Source organism: Toxotes jaculatrix, chromosome 2 (assembly GCF_017976425.1).
Source record: "Toxotes jaculatrix isolate fToxJac2 chromosome 2, fToxJac2.pri, whole genome shotgun sequence".
NCBI lineage: Eukaryota > Metazoa > Chordata > Actinopteri > Toxotidae > Toxotes > Toxotes jaculatrix.
The window spans coordinates 17004417-17021632 of record NC_054395.1 but is presented as its reverse complement, the minus strand read 5'-3'; the positions used below and the strand labels follow the sequence as shown (position 1 = coordinate 17021632).

Here is a 17216-nt window from a genome sequence, read left to right as displayed (position 1 = left end):
TTTAGTCATTTCTTTTCCTTTCCTTGTTTGTTGTTGTTTTTTTTTTTTTTTTTTTTTTTTTACTAAGATATTTTTAATGGTGCAACCCAGTTTGGTAAATCATTATCATAATTTTCAGTAAGGACATAAAAGGAAAAGCTACTGCAACCCAACCTCTCTTGGTCCAGAGGCAGATCACACCTTCATTTTCAATCTTCATCCGGTCAAATCCAAGGCAACAGATTAAGACATTGCGGCTTGTCATAGAAGGAAAAGCAGGGGCAAAACACAATTTGCTGATGATGGCTCAGATGCAGCAAGTGTCCCAGTAAACCGTGTCCAATACCAAGGTCACCTATGTGGAACGCAGTTGTTTTTAATGCTATCAGTTGAACCTGTGCTTTTCCTTCAATGACACATCAAGCTGTCTGCTGTGATGGTCTATTTTCATCTGTGACGCGTTGCACAAACGTGATCAGATACCCGTGACAAAAACCACCCAGTCAAAATACACCCCGTGGCCTGTACCATGACAAGAAATCCACGTCAGCGCTCTGTCATCTTCAGTTCATCAGTACTGAAAAAGAAGCAAAGAAGGGACACTGTGGGCTGTGTGACATAATCAAGGGTGCAGACAATTGCTTGAGACCAGAGGGCTTACTGGGTCAGTGTCAACATGTGAAATGATGTTGCTGCTGCAGCTAGCTCCCATTACGCTGCCAGCTGATTATTCTAACCCATCGACTTCAGGCAGTGCATGAGAAATGTGCTCTAGGATGGTGTAAGTCATTACACATGATGTTACTGTGTATAAATGATTTTGTCATGAGGGAGAGTTTGTCCGATTCACCGCTTGGATCAGTACGAGTGTAAACCGTGGGATAGATTTCACTTGTCACAGAATCACTGGGGACTCGGTTGATAAACTGATTATTGTACTACCAAATAGATTTTTTTTTTTTTTTTTTTTTTTTTTGAGCAATGTCCAGTAATCAACTAATATTTAGGTGTGAGTCCACAAAGAATTGACACATTTGATTTTGATGAAGTAAGTTCACTGCAGGTAATGGTAAAACACTGTTAAAAGAGACAATGGACGCAATTTTATGCATTTATTCATGTAGTTATTCCACTCTGATTCAAAGGCTCAAGGCTGGGTCAGCGATTTAATAGCCAAAAATACTCTAGAATTTATGGTTAATGTTTTTTTTTTATCTCCTTCAGGTTTTCTCTTCATTTTTTTGTACCATCCTTCCTTAAAAATGCCACAAAACTTTGAAAAGTGCATTTTTGTGAATATCTCCAAAACTTCTCAAGTTGTCCATATACCCCCCATAAAAATGTTCCCCGTCGTCAAGGCTTGTGAGGTCACAAATTTGCAACAAGAAACCACCAACATTTTTTTCCCCAAAGGTTTTATAACCATCCTGTTCAAACAACATTCTCTTTTTTCTTTTTACACAGCCAGAGAACAAAAAAGATTAAACATAATAAACTCCCAAACCTTTTGTACAGAGAAATCAAACTAAATGAAGAAAACGTCTCTTATATTAGTCCATGTTTTATCCTCTGAATCCACTCTTGCATTTGCCATTAAATTGGGAAGGGAGACACGATTGTGTCAACATGAGGCTCTCTGTGTTGTATGCCATGTCAATCGGCCCATTTCACTCACTGGTTTTATCTGTTTTATATGGAATAGAAACCAGTAAGTCTAGGCCATTCAACAAGTAATCCAGTAATGTCTATGATAAGTGTGTGCGTGTGTGCGTGTGTTCAAAGGTTATCAGTGTGAATGTGTCAGGAGTAGGCAAATCTAAATCAACTGTTTGTATGCATGTCTGAGTTTGTTAAGAGTCTCATGGTTTACGCCAGTCCGAATCCCTCTGAGCATTCCTGAATGGCCAACAGCAGCATATGTCTCAGCTTCTCATAGCTCTCATAGGCTGGGAGGTCCAGCTGGTTAAAGCTGGAGAAAGAGAGAGACCATTAAATTACAGATAAAGTTTCACAATTTTGTTGTATTCTGAACGGTTATAATTACTTATTATTGTCTCGTTATTTGTAAAATTGTTATGCGCATACCAGGTATGAGCGGATGGCAGGCGGTCAGTGGAGCGATCGTCACGGTGGATCTGGAACTTCTGGATGCCATTCATGCCCTCCAGTGCAGCAAAACCCTGGAGGGGAACCTTAGACGTGCCGGTGACAAACTGTAGGAACTTGGCTCGGTCTGCCTGGTCAAACGACCGCAATGCCCTCCAGAACCACTGAATCTAGAAAGTAAAAAAAAAAAAATAAGAAGAAGAAATGCATGACAACAGAAGCTGAGATATAAATATGTTGTTTTTCTGTCTGGGGTAACGACAGTGAAGGATAGAAGTTGCAAGACATGGGCAATAATAGAACTGAGCAAACACACTGAAATGAACCTAAAATCTGGTGATGCAAATGTGCCCATTTAACTGAGGTGAAGAAACCTGGAAAAGACCTGTGTATGATGCTGTCATCGCTTGACATAGTTCACACATAAACATAGTTCACACATAAAAGTGGGTAGAAGTTCCATAGCGTGTGTTAACTGCTGCATACCTGGATGGAGCTGGACTGGTACTTGTGATATTCAGTGTTGGCCTTCAGGTCATCGATGTCAATAGTGGGCAGGCCAGAGATGAGCAGCTCCAGCTCCTGCTCAGTGAAGATGGAGATCAGCCTCTTGGGGATGATCTCATAGAAGCCCTCAAGGAAGGCTGCCAGCTGCTTACGGATTGCACCTGGGAAGCAAGTAAAAATATTCTCTCAGGGATCTTTCTGTAATAGAGAGTATATTCTTGTAACTAATATTATGCTATCAATTAATTTGGTGGCTTTTTTTTTTTAAATTAAGCTGTTGAAAATCCAATGTTTTACTGAATTATGCATTGGAGCAGCAGCTGGAGGATGCTGCTTTTGATAAATCAGCCATCTTGCAGAGCGAAACACCACTGGCTCTCTTCTGCATATTGATCAGTCTAACATTTAAGAGTGCTGCCACCTAGTGCTTTCTTTGTGCATCGCTGAAAATATCTGCCCTGAGCATTTCAAATGACATGTTGATAAAAAGATAATTGAACCCATTTGCATTGACTATTTTCACAGAAATAAATAATAGCAACAAATATTGAGTATAATACAACCTCACTGCTTATGGGTAATTCAAGATCTTGTGAAATAACCGCAGTCTCACCTGTCATCTTCATCTGGCAAACCAGGTGCACATATTCTTTTTTGTTTTCCTCTGTGACCAGGATATTAGCTCCATTTGGCTTGAGGTCTCTCACTTCACACACTCCAAACTCCTGGACCTACACGCACAGAGCACATGAACACTTTCAGTGTTTCAGCTTAATATTTCACTGCAAGTCACAGCTGGTAACAGTTATTTTAATGCCATTAGATTTCAATTGACACTTCTGCAGCACGTATTTTATGAGAACATTAAACATGTGGGATTCAGGCCCCTGAGGCCCAATACCACTTTCAACAGTTAAGGCACAGATACGGTATGAGAATCAATTTTCCACTTGAAGCTAATTGAAACATTTAGAGAACAGACACCAACCTCTGTGCTGAATGTCAGCTCATAGCCCAGTGTGGACACATCATTCTCCAACAGGTAAACCAAGCCCTGGAAGAATGGGTAGTCCTCGCTCTCCATGTCTGTGTACCTGGGGAATACCACAGAAATGCATACGTATTATTGATGTGTTCAAGACTGCAAAATTTAGCTAACCGGCTCACATCAATATAGCTCGGTTTATTGGAATTATTGGTGTAGCTGACAAATGTGTTGAAGAGTTAGGTTATTTGATTGTGACTGAAAGTAGCTCAAATACCTGACGCTTTTGCCCAGGATGTGCTTATAGAAGCTGCGGGTGAAGTAGCACTCCAATAACCGGTTATCATAGACCGCCTTGGCCACCACGCGGCCCACAAACTTGAAGTAGCTGAGGTGGTTGGGGTTGCAGTGAGATGAGGGGTTGATGGTATAGGTGACACGGTCGCCTGGTGAAGTGCGGAACAGGGCGTACATGGGGTTGAACATCTCCCGGGAGATAATCATGTACCATTCCCTCAGCAGGCCGCCAGCATCCTGGCCCTCCTCCCCTTCAAACACAATGTACCTGTAATGGAAAGCAGGCACAGTATGACTCAGGTTGAGTGGTTCTGAATTGAGGGGACACGCAGGTGGATACAAGGGCAATGGAGCCTTACAGCCTATTTTTCATGTCCTCTGGGCTCTTGCGATGCAGCTCCCTGTAGGAGTCCTCAAACACGTGATCTCTCCTCACGTGCACAGCCATGTCCTCCTTCCTCAGGCCTTCATCCAGTCGCTCTAACTCCTGGCGGAAGTATCTGCAGAGATGACCAGAAAGACCAGAGGGTCAGTAATTCAAAAAGCAAATTAACAGGTCATTAGATAGGAGTGTAAGATTATCCCCCTTACTTCCTCTTAACGTCAAAGTCCAGGATACGTATGTAGTCAACCAGTACTGCAAAAGGCCCATCAGCCAAGTGAGTGGTGGACTGGCGAAGGATCTGGTTAAGCACTGTGCGGTGAGTTTCTAAAAAGGAAGAATGAGTTTTGTTATACACTATAGTACACATCCAAACAAAGCTTTATCATTCTCTTTACTGAAATCTTGCAGGCTCACCGGCAAAACGGAGGAACTTCTGGGTGTCCGGTGGCAGGTTTGAAGAGATGTGCATGGAGGATGGTTCCCTGGAAAAGAACGGGTCTAGGGACGAAGGCGTGGCAGGTGTAAGGGGTGCTGGGGACAATGGTGGAGGCTCATCTTTGATGTGAGAGAGCTGGCTCTCCCGGGTGTCTCTCACAGGAGGTTTACTCTCTCGCTCCGTGGCATGGACTAGGAAGAAGGCCTCCACAGCAGGCTGGAGAACTGAGGAGACACAGAGAATATCATTATGGGAACACATCACTTAACCATGCTCCTTCAGCTGACATGAATACACATAGCATAGCGAAATGCCACCTACCCAGTACAGCGTGCTGGTCATGTGACTCCTCCAGCTCTTTCAGGCACTCCCCAAGCATGTCCCATAGTTCATCCAACAACAGCTGCTCACTGAGCAGAGGGAGGTCTGGAAGTCTCTCCTCACTCTCTGACTGGCCGTTTCCTTCTTCATCTAAAAAAAAAAAAAAAGTGTTAATTATCCCTCTGTTTTAGATTAAATTAATCCCAATCATACACATGGTCTTACACACAGAGCAAACACACTGAAACATATCAACCCCACTTTAAAATTAAGCATAAATGACAAAAGTAATATTTAAAACCAAGTGTCTATACATCCCTTCAGAAACTGATACACATTGTATTGGGAGATTCTTGGCCACTCTCCCTTGTCAAATGTGCAGTTTGGTTATTACATCAGACAAAAGTGTTACACAGCAAACCTGCTGGTGTTTTAATTGTCATTAGCAGTATGAACATTTAGCAAGCGACTCATACCCAGAGGTGCAGGGTCCTGCTCTAGAGGAGATGGCTGGTCCACATCCATTGGTGAATCATCTCTCTGGGCTGCCTGGGCTTCTGACATTGACTGCACTTCAGACTATAGAAAACAAACCAGGAAGGACCACAGAGGCAGAGACAGAAGATGAATAACAGGGAGAAAAAAAAAAAACAGGGAAAAATGAATGATTACCATAACAGTTTTTTTTTTCCCATAGTAATCCATCATGACTGATACTGCCATGCAAAATGACATTCCCATGATCCACTGAGAGAAGAAAGGAACTGGGGCCGAGTAGGGAAAGAGGGACGGCCAAAAGCATGAAGCCATGTCAGCCAGCGAACAAACAACATCCGTGGAACAGATCAAACAGTTGGGAGCAGGCAGCACATTCACATTCAGATCATTTCAACAGTAGAACATGTCAATGCAAAGACAGTGATATAGAATGCAGTGGATCACTGGCACATCTGTCCTTCTGTTGGAGCTGTCAATGTTCATCATGGCAGCATTGAAGAGGCTGTCACTATGCATTAACCACTTGGGGTAGCAGGCTGCGGGCTGACTGCACACTGCATTATGTTGTTTACAGATAATTCCACGCAATACAACATAAAAGGTTTTGGTTTTTTTTTGCAAAATAAGACATATACATTACATTTAATGAGCTAGTTTATGATTTTCCAAAATGCACAGAGCCAGTAGAGGCAAAGCCAAATTAGATACGATGCATGTTAGTAGCTATTAGCAGTTTCACAGCATTTATCTTGATGACCACCACAGTAATTATAAAGTAACTACACTGTGATGGTCAATGTTCTTTTTTTGATCTTTTAAATGGTCTCCTAAAATAGGTGTGTACAGTGTGTGAGTAGGAGTATGCCTGCTGTCAGTGCAGCCCATGCTAACCGTGGCAGCAGCAGCCGTGCCAGCAGGGGGAGCAGCACCAGCGGGAGCATGGGAGGCCGCCACTGAGGATCCGGCAGCGGCGGCGACGGCGGCGGCAGAGGCAGAGGAGGCGGTGGGTGGGGGGGCCTGTTGGAGCCGGCGTGCCCTCTGACCCTCTCTCACCATCTGGATGATGGCGTCAGCTTCAGCCTCTAGCTGACGCACCGCAGCCTGGATGCTGCTGGCTGAACCCAAACTGGTGGAGCCTGGCAATTCACAGACAGAGGTAAGGGGTTTTATCACTCGATAGATCATAAGGATATTTTATGCATAAATAAAAATTACTGTTTGAATGTAACTTCATCTTACCTAATCGTCCTGTCTGTTTGGCTTTTTTGTTGGCGCGCCGTGTGTCCTCACGGAGCTGGATAATGACCTGCAGCACTCGCAAGAAAAACTTCTGTGTCGACGTCTTGGAGGTTAGTGAGCTCATACACGGAAGCTGTAGCTCACGTCCCCCGAGGGTGCGCTTCTGTGCAGCCACTATCACCACACTCTCCGACCCGTCAAACCTGTGCCCCAACCAACAAATGCACACAAGGTAAAGTAAACTGTGGTTTTGAGAAATCAACTACATGCTGGAAAATCACTTGGGATAATTTAACTGGTTTAGATAAAACAGTATCAGTCTGCCAGTCCCTGTTGCACACCCATTGGCATTAGGTTGTGTGTAGACAACCTAATGTCACCAGGTGGCCTAGACTCTTAACTGGCTAACCTGCTGGTCATCTTGCCCTTGAGTCTGGCGGAGATGGAGGAATCCTCAGGAGGGGCATCCGGGGAATGCGAATCAGCTTGTGCCCGTCTCTGCTGCTCCAAGTTGTACTCTCTAAGTTCGGCCAGTAAAGTGCCTGAAAGAGAGAGAAAATGTTCAAATATGTGTGCAAAGAGAAAACTGTATTTTCTTTCATTTGAGCATGACAATTGGCATCTGTGTAGTTGCCCGGCACTAACCGATCTGTTTGCACAGAGTGTATCCAAGGTGTCTAGCTCCACTGAGCAGCAGTCTGAGTACAGTGTCTCTGGTGGAACTGTCTCCTCTAGACAGCTGAAGCAGAATGTTAGCTGCATCCTCCAGACCCTCCTCTGAACATGAGTGAGATGTCAACACCTTGTGAGGAGAAGGAAAAGAGTTGTTAGAGAATACATTTTGGGAATTATTAATCAAGTTACAGAAAGTTGTAAGAAACACAAAAACAGTTCAGCTGGCTACCGTTGAAAAAAGTCAACACGAGTACATCATTTGTTTTATATAGTTCACTGATGGTTGTCAAGTCCAAACGTGTCTGAGACAAAATTCACACATCAAAACTAGTAGATGCACTTCAACTTAGTTTTATGTGGATTATAAAATATATCTCCCCACATTGTAATTTATTAGTTTCTCTTCTGCAAGAAGACACTGTTCAATGCAGCTAAAAGTAAACACGTAGTGAGGATAGATCAGACGAAAGATGAAAGACATTTCTTCCATTAACAAATGTTAGGCAACATTTTTTTTTTTTACATACTCAGAACTTACTGAGTGCAAGACAAGAACCACAAACTAAATATGTCTCTTGACTCAAATTTGAAATTTGGTTCCGCTGATAATCATCATCTAAACTTCTTCCCTTAGTTTGCTAACTGGTTTGAATCTTGAAAAAAAATGAGTTTAATGCAAAGCTACACTTCCATGAGCTGTAATGGAAGATGACACACATTTCATCATGACAATATGTCTGAGACCCTGTGACAATGTTTCAATTTGTTTTTCCATACCTCCACAGACAGCTGAAGCTGTTTCTCTGTGAGCCCAGTGGAGGCCATCTTGTTGTCACTCTCTGTACTGGTAGTAGTGCCTCTCTGTTTTCCTGTTTTGGCAAAACACACTCAAATATTTACATCACTATTTTCTGCTAAAATCTCTTTTACACTGAAATGCTTTAATGAACAGATGACATTTTATTTTGGAACAAGCTGACACTACCTGTAGAGGTTGTTCCAGTGGACGTAGGTATAGAGATTGTTGTAGAGGATGTCTGGGAGGCTGCTAGACTTGTCCCTGAGGATGTACCCTGGGCTGCAGCTCCCACAGAGGCCCCTGGGCCTGCCACAGTTGGCTGGGTAGGGCCTGCTGATGCTGTGCCCTGTGTTGTGACTGGGGCCGTGGCTCCTGAGCTGGTTGCCGTATTGGGGTTGGCAGCCTGTGGTGTGGGGTGTCCAGGAGGCACCTCGGTGGCCTTGTTGTCAGGCAGGGCGATGGATATGAGGGAGAGCAGGCGCAGCAGCTTTTCAGTGAGCAAGGAGCTTCGTCTGATTACTGGGTGAGACAGCATGTTCATCAACTGGCCTAGTGGGGAGGTCTCCAGGCTGAACTGGGCCCCCTCAGCCTCTGCACTGCCCCCCAGAGGCACTGTCTTCATAGAGGCTTTGCCCTTGCGGCTGACATTCATGTTATCCAGCTTGACCAGCAGGTCCCAAAAATCGGTGGAGATGCCCAGAGACTGGGGAGTAATGATAGACGAGCCCAAGGAGTTCTGTGTGTTGGAGGCATTGGAGCTGGGGTTGCTTTGAGACTGTGACCCAGACCTGGAGCCCCCACCTCCACCCCCTCCCCCAGAGGAGCCTGAACAGAGACGTGAGTCCAGGTCAGAAGACGATGCTGACAGGTCCTTACAGCGCTGCTGGGTGAAGTGGCTGGGGAACACCTGCAGGAATGGATAAGAAACAAAAAGGACTCCAATTATAACTTAACTGACATTTTTTTCTACAGCATGGAGTGTACAATATATGACATAGCAGATGTAGACAAAAAAAAAGGTGGACCCTCACCTTAGCTAGCTGGATAAGTGTGTCCAACACATGTCGACAGACTACTGGAGCAGCCTGTGGATGGATGTGGACAGTGGAGCCTCCACCTCCAGCACATGTGACACCTGCGGCAGCACCTGACACTCCTCCCAGAGTCCCAGATCCTGTAGAACCCCCAGCTGAGTGCCGGTCAGCGTGCTTCCTACCTGATGCTCGCTGAATCTGGAAAATGTTTGTCCGGCAGCCCAAGGCAGCGTCCATAGAAACAGAGAGCCAGGAAAGCTGGCTGGAGCTGCGAGACTCCACCCTGTTCAGTAGCTCTAAGGAGGATGATGAAGATGAGGAAGAAGAGGAGGATGAAGAAGAGAGGGAGGAGGTAGCCGAGCTTTTTCCTCCACAGCCTCCCTGGGTGCTCCTCTTGCCACGAGAGTCTTCTAGGCGTGAGGTCTCCACACACACCTCACTTTCGCTGCTACGCTGGAGGATGGATAACAGGCTGCGAATGACCCACCCACGTGTCTGAGAGTGGTAGCAGAGGTTCCTGAGCACACGGTGCAGACGGCTGGTGTTAAGCTTCGGTTCATCCACAAAAAGCAAAACCAGCAGGCAGGACAAGGCCTCGTGGTCCAGCAGCAATCGACCGCGCAGACGCAACAAGGAGTCCACGCTAGAACTGGATGGTCTGAGGAAACAAAAGGAAAACATATATTTTGTCAGCTGTTAAAAGTGGTTGATCTAGACCATCTGGTACACTTTCAATAACATAAAGGTCAAACATTTACATTCAGTCCCTCATATCTATATTTACTTCTCTTATTTAAAAAATACTTTTCAAATTCTCAAAACTGATCACTGTCTTCTCTCACCTGTGGTTTGTTCCTCCCCCCATCTGAAATGTGCCTCCTCTCTGCACAGCCAGCCGGGTGTACTGGACGCCACGATTGCTCCCTAACCGACTGGTGAAGGCTGGTGAGCGTAAGATGGCTGATAGGGCCGAAGATGAGCTATGACCAAACAGCCTCTCATGCATCAGCTGCCTCTGCCGTGCCTCTTGCTCTCTACGCAACGCAGCCGCTTCAGCAGCGATGTCAGGGGGCATGACTGCCAACACACTGTCCTCCATGTCCTCCAGGACACTACGCCGCAGCTCTGAGGGCAGCGTCTGGATGAAGGTGACTGGATCCAAAGGGGTGTCTCCCTGTGGAGGCTGCTGGGCTAACTCCCTGCGCTGCTGCTCTGCCCGTTGCTGGGCAAGTACCTAAGACAATCAATGGCATACTTAGTTACTAATTTACTGATTGGTAGATCTAAAGCTAAGCACTTTGTTTACTGTTGTTTCTTTATCAGTTTCTCACCTCCTCCTGAATGGCAGGTGGCAAGGCCGCCAGGAACTCGGGGCTGACCTCGGTAACCCCTGGTCCTCCCAGTACAGGTGCAGTAGAGGAAGGCAGGCTGGTGGCAGCAGGAGGACGGGAAGGTGGTCTGATGCCAAGCTGATTTTGCAGCACCTCTCGACGGATGTCCTCAGGAAGAGCTGCCAGGAAAGAGGGATCCACACCCTCTGGCAGACTGATACCTGCCAAGACAAAAACATCACAGACATTATGAGATGTAATATTGTATTAAAAATAAAAACTGCAGAAAAAGTATGGCAACCATTCGTTTTACCTGCAAGTGGGTCCTCCTCCTCATTGCTGGTGGATGGGAGGGGCTCTTCCTGTATGGCCTGAGACTGGCTGTCAGCACTATCACTCCTGGGCATTGTTTCACCAGGGGATGACACAGAAGTGGAGCTGTAAAGATAAAAGAAAAAAAAAAATAAACAGAAGGTTACCATCAGTCTGCAAAATGCTTGAGGATATACTTAACTGCTACATGTGCTGGAAGTGAAAAGGGGTTAGGCATTTTAGCCAACCTTTAACTTTTTATATAAACATTTATGTTTATCTGCATAATAGATATGAAAGGTACGTGATACTGCTATTTATCCTAACTTTGGTTAGAAATTATACCTAGAGCTACTCACCCAGTCTCTGCATCTGTCTGCCTGTCAGTCAGCCCACTCTCCCCACTACCAGAAAGCTCCTGAGACAGCTGGGTGGTCTGGGCAGGGTTGGGAGCAGCTTCTTCCTGAGTGGCAGAGGCAGGGCTGCTGGTATCCATTGGTGACCCTTCCAGTTGTGACACACCCACTGCTGCAGGCTCTGAGGTCTCCACAAGGTCTGGACTTAGGGAAGCTGAGAGAGACAGTAAGTGTAAGGGTTAGGAAATGATGTCACTCAATGAAGTGTAGTAAAATTCCTTGGGTAATTGATTTGTATTTCACAGTGGTCAGAAAATTTTATAATAGATACGAACAGGATCAATAACATCATTATTTACATTAAACTTGTTTCCTTACTCTTGGCCACTCTGTATAAAGAGAGTTTTCAAAGTTAGTCTACCTTCCCTGCCTTCATCCAACGCTCCTCCTCCTCCTCCTCCGACTCTCTCACCGATTGTGGGTGCTGGGGACATTTCCATCTGAGATGCCTCCGCTTCACTGTTTGGTCTGTCAGCTGCTGACAAGGGTGGAAGGCCTGCCCCTGCCAGAGCAGCCAGTGAGCTGGCATGCGATTCAGCCAGTAGCAGGTCAGCAATTGGCTGGTGGACCTGCTGACTGATTGCAGTCTCCAGGGAGACTAGGGCCTGTTCATGAGGAGCAGGTGTGGTGGGTGTGACCTCTCCAGATGGAGGAGCGGTGAGGAAGCCTTCTGAGACCCTGGGTGGATCAAGACATGACACTGTACCACCCTGAGCCTGCTCACCCTCTGCAAGATCCAAAGAGAAATATTATGTGAAGACAGGGATATAGTGTTTAAACATTCTTGACAGGAACTAAATATCATCTATATTTATTTTTCAGTGCCTAAACACAGATTACAAAGATTTAAAAAGTAAAATACTCATTCTTAAAACACTACTGCATAATTGTTACAAGTGACTAGCTTTTTTCTATACTCATCAACAGCTACTAATGTTTAATCATAAAATAGGCCCTTACAATAAACACTTTCCCTGTACACAGTTGCAGCCATCATGTATCAGAAGATCACTTTCTACACAGATGCCAATAGCCTCTGCTGAGGAAGGCAGTAAGTTGTATAGTTATCTCCTGAACGGGGTGCACAATCCTGATCCCCAACAACAACACAACTTACTACCTCACCACAGCACAGCTGGCTGCAGAAAAACACCGCAATACGCACAATAAGACGCACATGAAGCAACATTGAACACCTGAGAGATAATATAAACATATGAAAATATCTGATAATTATCTGAGCTTTTTCCACAGAGGATCTCCTTTGCAGCAGATGAAGATGTCGAGCTGGTATGGCGTAGCCATAAGAAAGACAGTAGACTGTATAGTTATCTCCCAGATCTGGTGTGATCCTAAAACTATACAAACTACTACCTCATCCCACAGCACGCTTTGCTGGCAGCTTGCCTTTGAGTGCCCATCACTGAGATGTGTCCATTTCAGACAGGTCCAGGAATTTGAACATTAAGAAAGAAAGAAAGAAAGAAAAAAACACAATCTATACAAACGTCAATACCTGCGGTGTTCTCTGCACCATTAACTGTCCCCAATCCAGAACCCTAGGAACAGAAACACATGACATTAGCAAAGAGAGAATATAACTGCTAAGGTGCATGTATATCTATGTTTGAAAACTCCTCCTCCTACACAGCCAACAAATGTATTATCTGCCAACCTGCAGGCTCTGTTCCCTGGCCTGTTCAGTTCCAGAGGCCCTCCTCTCATTCTGCTTAGATTCCTCTTCCTCAGCCAGCTGCCTCCTTCTCTTCTCCCTCCGCTCTTCCAGTTCCTCATCTCGCAGACTCTCCAGATGCTGCAGGATAGGCACCTTCACCACTAAGAGTAAACAAAGATGTCAGAATTCAGGATTTCATTATCAACAACTGAGAGTCCAAATAAGAAGTAATTATGGTTGATAAAAATATTATAAAGGGTTATAGAGCGTTCATGGCCATCATATCCAAATCCAAAAATATCCCTGATAAAATTCACAAAAACGTAAATATTTTATGAAAGGATGAAACAGTAGCCAACCCCAAAATACTGTTATCAATACTGAGGTACTCTTCAATGAGTTTCCAGTCTTCAACAAACCTACCTGCAACACAGTCGTGCATACTCTCAGCATCCAGCACTTTACACTCATCTGTCCATCTAGTTAAGGCAGTGGGAATACTAGACAGGGTGCCTAGAGAGACAGAAAGAGCAAATGTGTTAGGAATTCAGGTTAATACTTGATGAAAAGACCACTTCATTAATGACAACTCATAGTAATTCTCACCTGCTTGTCCCCCAGTACTGCTCTGCTCATGGAAGAAGTCATCCAACAACTCATCATCCGAACGAGCGATGATGTGCACATCCTCATTTCCAACCAAAAGACGGGCACGACCACGAGACTGCAGAGGCAGAGAGCTGGACAGCTGTAAAATGTCGGCTGCAGCACTGGGGCCCAACAATCTAAAGAAGGGAGCAGAGGAGAACAAGACATTTTTATTTTTATCGTTCAAACAAAGAAAGGAGATGTTGCAAAATAGATGTGTTGTTTAACAAAGTCTCCAAAAAAACATGCTATCACCTTTGCAAGATGAGTGGTGGGTTGGGCTGGCGATTGCCAGGGTAGTGGACATGGATGGTGTGTCCACTGTTGGCAGTGAGCTGGCGCAGCGTCCGCTGGCTGCGACCCATGCCCTGTGCTAGGCGGCTGCTGGTGCCTGCCACACCTAGAGTGAGGGAACCGTGGTCAGCATGGCGCACCATCAGTGGGTGGGAGCTGGGGATGTTTCCTGGGGAGGGAGGGATGTCAGCTGATGGGAAAAATAACAGAAAACAGTAGACAGACATTAGGGGGGACAACTGGCACAACCCCAAGTAATATTTTTTAAAAGATAAAATAAATGAAAAGTATTTTCTGCATCGTCTATTTTTTGTGTACGTGTTTGTAACTCCACTTAGGGGAGCTAGTTCCAGGGTCTTGGTATTTTGCAGGCTGTTTCCCTGATGTGGCTTACTGTGACACTTGTTGGAACTGGGCCATCATTAACAAAATCTGTGTCCCCTGTGCTATTCTTGCTATGACGAGTAAAAATGTCTGCCATGAAAAAGGTCAATTCTGGAGACTGTCTATGGAAAATCAGGCTGAATGTGGGTTTTTGCAACGATCAGTATGAACATGGACTTCATTCCAACCCATTTTTTGAAAGACTCAAATTAAAATTGTGAGGGAAAAACAACATAATAAGTGATACTAAATGATCCTCCTTACCGTTGTTGGAGAACATGTTGTCAAACTCTATGATGAGGTCATCATCCCTGTCAAACCTTTCGAAGCGGATGTGCGGTGCGGCATTGATGTCAGGGAAGTCCTCATCCAACTCCATCTCTGAGCCTTCATCATCATCATCCTCATCTCCTTCTTCATCATCCTTGAGGAAAAGATACAGCCATGAGCCTCAAGGATAAGGACAAATTAAGACTTGTTTACTTAACTACGTCGCATTAATCCATACCTGATCCTCCTCCTCCTCTTCTTCCTCCTCCTCCTCTTCATCCTGGCTGTCTTCATCATCATTGCTGCCACTAGAATCTTCCTCTTGTGTGTGCTCCTCATCCTCCGGTTCCAAGATGTTCATGGAGTCTGATGAAAGAGAGAAATACATACTTCCCTTGTAAGAAAATACTATGAACTGAGAAGCTGAGGAGCTCTTATAAACTAAGACCCAGTCAAGTCAACTTTTATTTATAAAGCCTAAAATCACAAACTTGGCTCAAGGGGCTTAACAACATTAGATTAAGATTAAGAGATACTTTATTAATCCCCGTGGGGAAATTTGTGTAGTGCATTAAAACGCCCTCTGTCCTTAGACTCTCGAATCGGACAAGCGTCTCCCCGACCCTCCCAACACACACCAAAAAAAAGAAATTTTGCAAGGCCAATTTTGCAAGGAAAGTTGCAACAACTGTGAGGCTATTTATTATAATAAACACGTAATGTTCTGATGTGTCAATGTTTTACCTTCCCGGTTGGCTTGAAGAGTAGATGCCTGGCTAATGTTGGAGGGGGCCTCATCCATCAACACGTCTTCTTGCGATTCATCTTCACCACTGCGTCCGACTGATTGACAGAACAGACAGCAAGTGAGACACTTGTTATTTCTTTGCCTGTTTGCAATACAAGGAGTAACCCCACTCTGGAGCCACATGCCATAAAATTAAAGGGAGCTGCGATTCCAGTGTGCAGGAGTTCTTTTTATTGTAATTTTATTGTTTTTTATTCAGCGTGTATCCCCCTGAGGGTTAGTGGCTGTGCACACAACTACTCTAACATTCTGTTTGCTTGTTTACCATCTATCAGTGCTGTCCCTTCGCAAATTAATTCAGTGGCTTACCTATAATTGTGCTGTTGACAGTGCCAGCATCTCTCTCCAGCAACTCATCAATCAGATCCACCAACTCGTTCTCGACCTACAAGCACAGGAAATTATGTACAGATGCAATGTCTGCCTCAAAACAGAGTGGAGAATGCGTGAAACACCTTGGAGCTAATTATTTACTTGTGGTCATACTTTTGTGCTATTGCCAGTAACTGCAGATGTTGCAAATGAGGTAATGCGGTGAAATACTACTTGAATATTTTGAGTAATACATTGGCAATCACCTGCATAGCCTGAGTGCTGAGAACCTCTGGCTGACCAGCAATGACCACAGTGTCTCCCTCTGTCTCTCCATCCATCAGGTCGCTGTCTGTTCCCTGCACCCTGTGATTGCCCTCCACTGGCTCTGCCTCACCAGACTCTCCTGGAATAGATGTCACACATCACACATCAGCAACAGACATATTTGGAACCACTGGATCTAGAGTTTTATAATATCTCATCAAAGTCATGTAAATACCTTGGTCCTGAGTGTTACTGTTGCTATCCCTGGCAGTGCCCACAGTATCATGTTCAGCCTTGTTTTTGCTGGAGCCTCCTTTGCCCCCAAACAGACTGCTGGGCTGGTTAACAATGCGGGACAGTGTCTCCAGAGGCTTCAGGGCAGCATTCACTGTGTTGGCCATGTTAGGACTAAACCACAAAATGTGAAGGAAGAAAGAGCAATTTTATAATTATTTTATGACACAAATAACAGTTTTTAAAAGCCAAGTTGATTCTGAAATAGAACAACTCAGTCAGCGGTTTATGTTTCCATGATGAAATATCCCAATTTTAAAATGAGCTGGTTAAAGTTAAAGGTTCCCTTTGGAGTTTCAGACCATGCAATTTAAACTGATATGTATAATCATATACCTGGACAAATCCAAGCTGTGAGGCACACGGGCCAAGTCGTTAACCAGTCCTTTCTTGAGGAAGAGCCTTATGATATTGTTCATGCCATTGTGTTGTGTCTTTGCTGCTGCTGTACTATAGAAGCTAGATGTGGAAGGACATGATTCCATGATGGTACTGATGATGCACATCACTGCCTGAAGCCTGTGAAACAGATGAGTCAGGTCAAAGAGAGAATGGAAGTATGGGTCAGTGCAGATCCATATAAATTATCAATCAATCAATCAATCAATCAATAAAGGGTCATAGAAGCAATATGAGGTTGGTATACTTATTTTTTATTCTGTTTACCTGGCATGTTTTTCAGTGCCTTCTGCCATTGCCAGTGCTCGACTCAGGGCGGCCTTCACCTCATTGACTAAGGCCACCTGGGCATCAGTGCCTGTGCCGGCAGCTGCCAGGCTGGCTAGGAAGAGACGTGCCAAGGCCGGGGTGTCCTTGTCCTCTGAATTCTGGGTGTGGGGCAGCAAGTGGTCGAGCACAAAGGCTAGAACGCTGCAGTCCTGTTAGGATAGGGAGGTTAAATGGATTAAGAGGAAAAAAAAATAAATTAAAGGCATGACAACATG

The 17216-nt window shown here is 44.8% G+C and overlaps 1 protein-coding gene across 9 annotated transcripts in view; it reads right to left on the bottom strand.

Annotated features, from left to right (window-relative positions):
* The window catches only part of huwe1 (HECT, UBA and WWE domain containing E3 ubiquitin protein ligase 1), a 38616-nt gene continuing 21400 nt past the window's right edge, over positions 1-17216 (bottom strand). For 4 of the 9 annotated variants that reach the window (XM_041065172.1, XM_041065189.1, XM_041065206.1 and 1 more), the window contains 36 exons: positions 16939-17150; positions 16609-16791; positions 16214-16386; positions 15978-16117; positions 15709-15784; positions 15336-15434; positions 14830-14957; positions 14586-14745; positions 13899-14127; positions 13602-13780; positions 13419-13508; positions 12996-13156; positions 12837-12879; positions 11682-12047; positions 11264-11474; positions 10906-11030; positions 10593-10813; positions 10104-10495; positions 9259-9919; positions 8414-9134; positions 8206-8297; positions 7399-7555; positions 7163-7295; positions 6754-6968; positions 6406-6650; positions 5493-5595; positions 5017-5166; positions 4674-4919; positions 4466-4583; positions 4234-4374; positions 3855-4142; positions 3581-3686; positions 3206-3323; positions 2572-2753; positions 2065-2255; positions 1-1948 (listed from right to left, as the gene is read on the bottom strand). In XM_041065172.1, coding sequence (XP_040921106.1) covers positions 1846-1948; positions 2065-2255; positions 2572-2753; positions 3206-3323; positions 3581-3686; positions 3855-4142; positions 4234-4374; positions 4466-4583; positions 4674-4919; positions 5017-5166; positions 5493-5595; positions 6406-6650; positions 6754-6968; positions 7163-7295; positions 7399-7555; positions 8206-8297; positions 8414-9134; positions 9259-9919; positions 10104-10495; positions 10593-10813; positions 10906-11030; positions 11264-11474; positions 11682-12047; positions 12837-12879; positions 12996-13156; positions 13419-13508; positions 13602-13780; positions 13899-14127; positions 14586-14745; positions 14830-14957; positions 15336-15434; positions 15709-15784; positions 15978-16117; positions 16214-16386; positions 16609-16791; positions 16939-17150 — 7158 coding nt within the window. In that variant the 3' untranslated portion in view covers positions 1-1845. The remainder of the gene's footprint in view (positions 1949-2064; positions 2256-2571; positions 2754-3205; positions 3324-3580; positions 3687-3854; positions 4143-4233; positions 4375-4465; positions 4584-4673; positions 4920-5016; positions 5167-5492; positions 5596-6405; positions 6651-6753; positions 6969-7162; positions 7296-7398; positions 7556-8205; positions 8298-8413; positions 9135-9258; positions 9920-10103; positions 10496-10592; positions 10814-10905; positions 11031-11263; positions 11475-11681; positions 12048-12836; positions 12880-12995; positions 13157-13418; positions 13509-13601; positions 13781-13898; positions 14128-14585; positions 14746-14829; positions 14958-15335; positions 15435-15708; positions 15785-15977; positions 16118-16213; positions 16387-16608; positions 16792-16938; positions 17151-17216) is intronic. The other 5 variants (XM_041065198.1, XM_041065234.1, XM_041065231.1 and 2 more) reach the window with 4 other exon arrangements.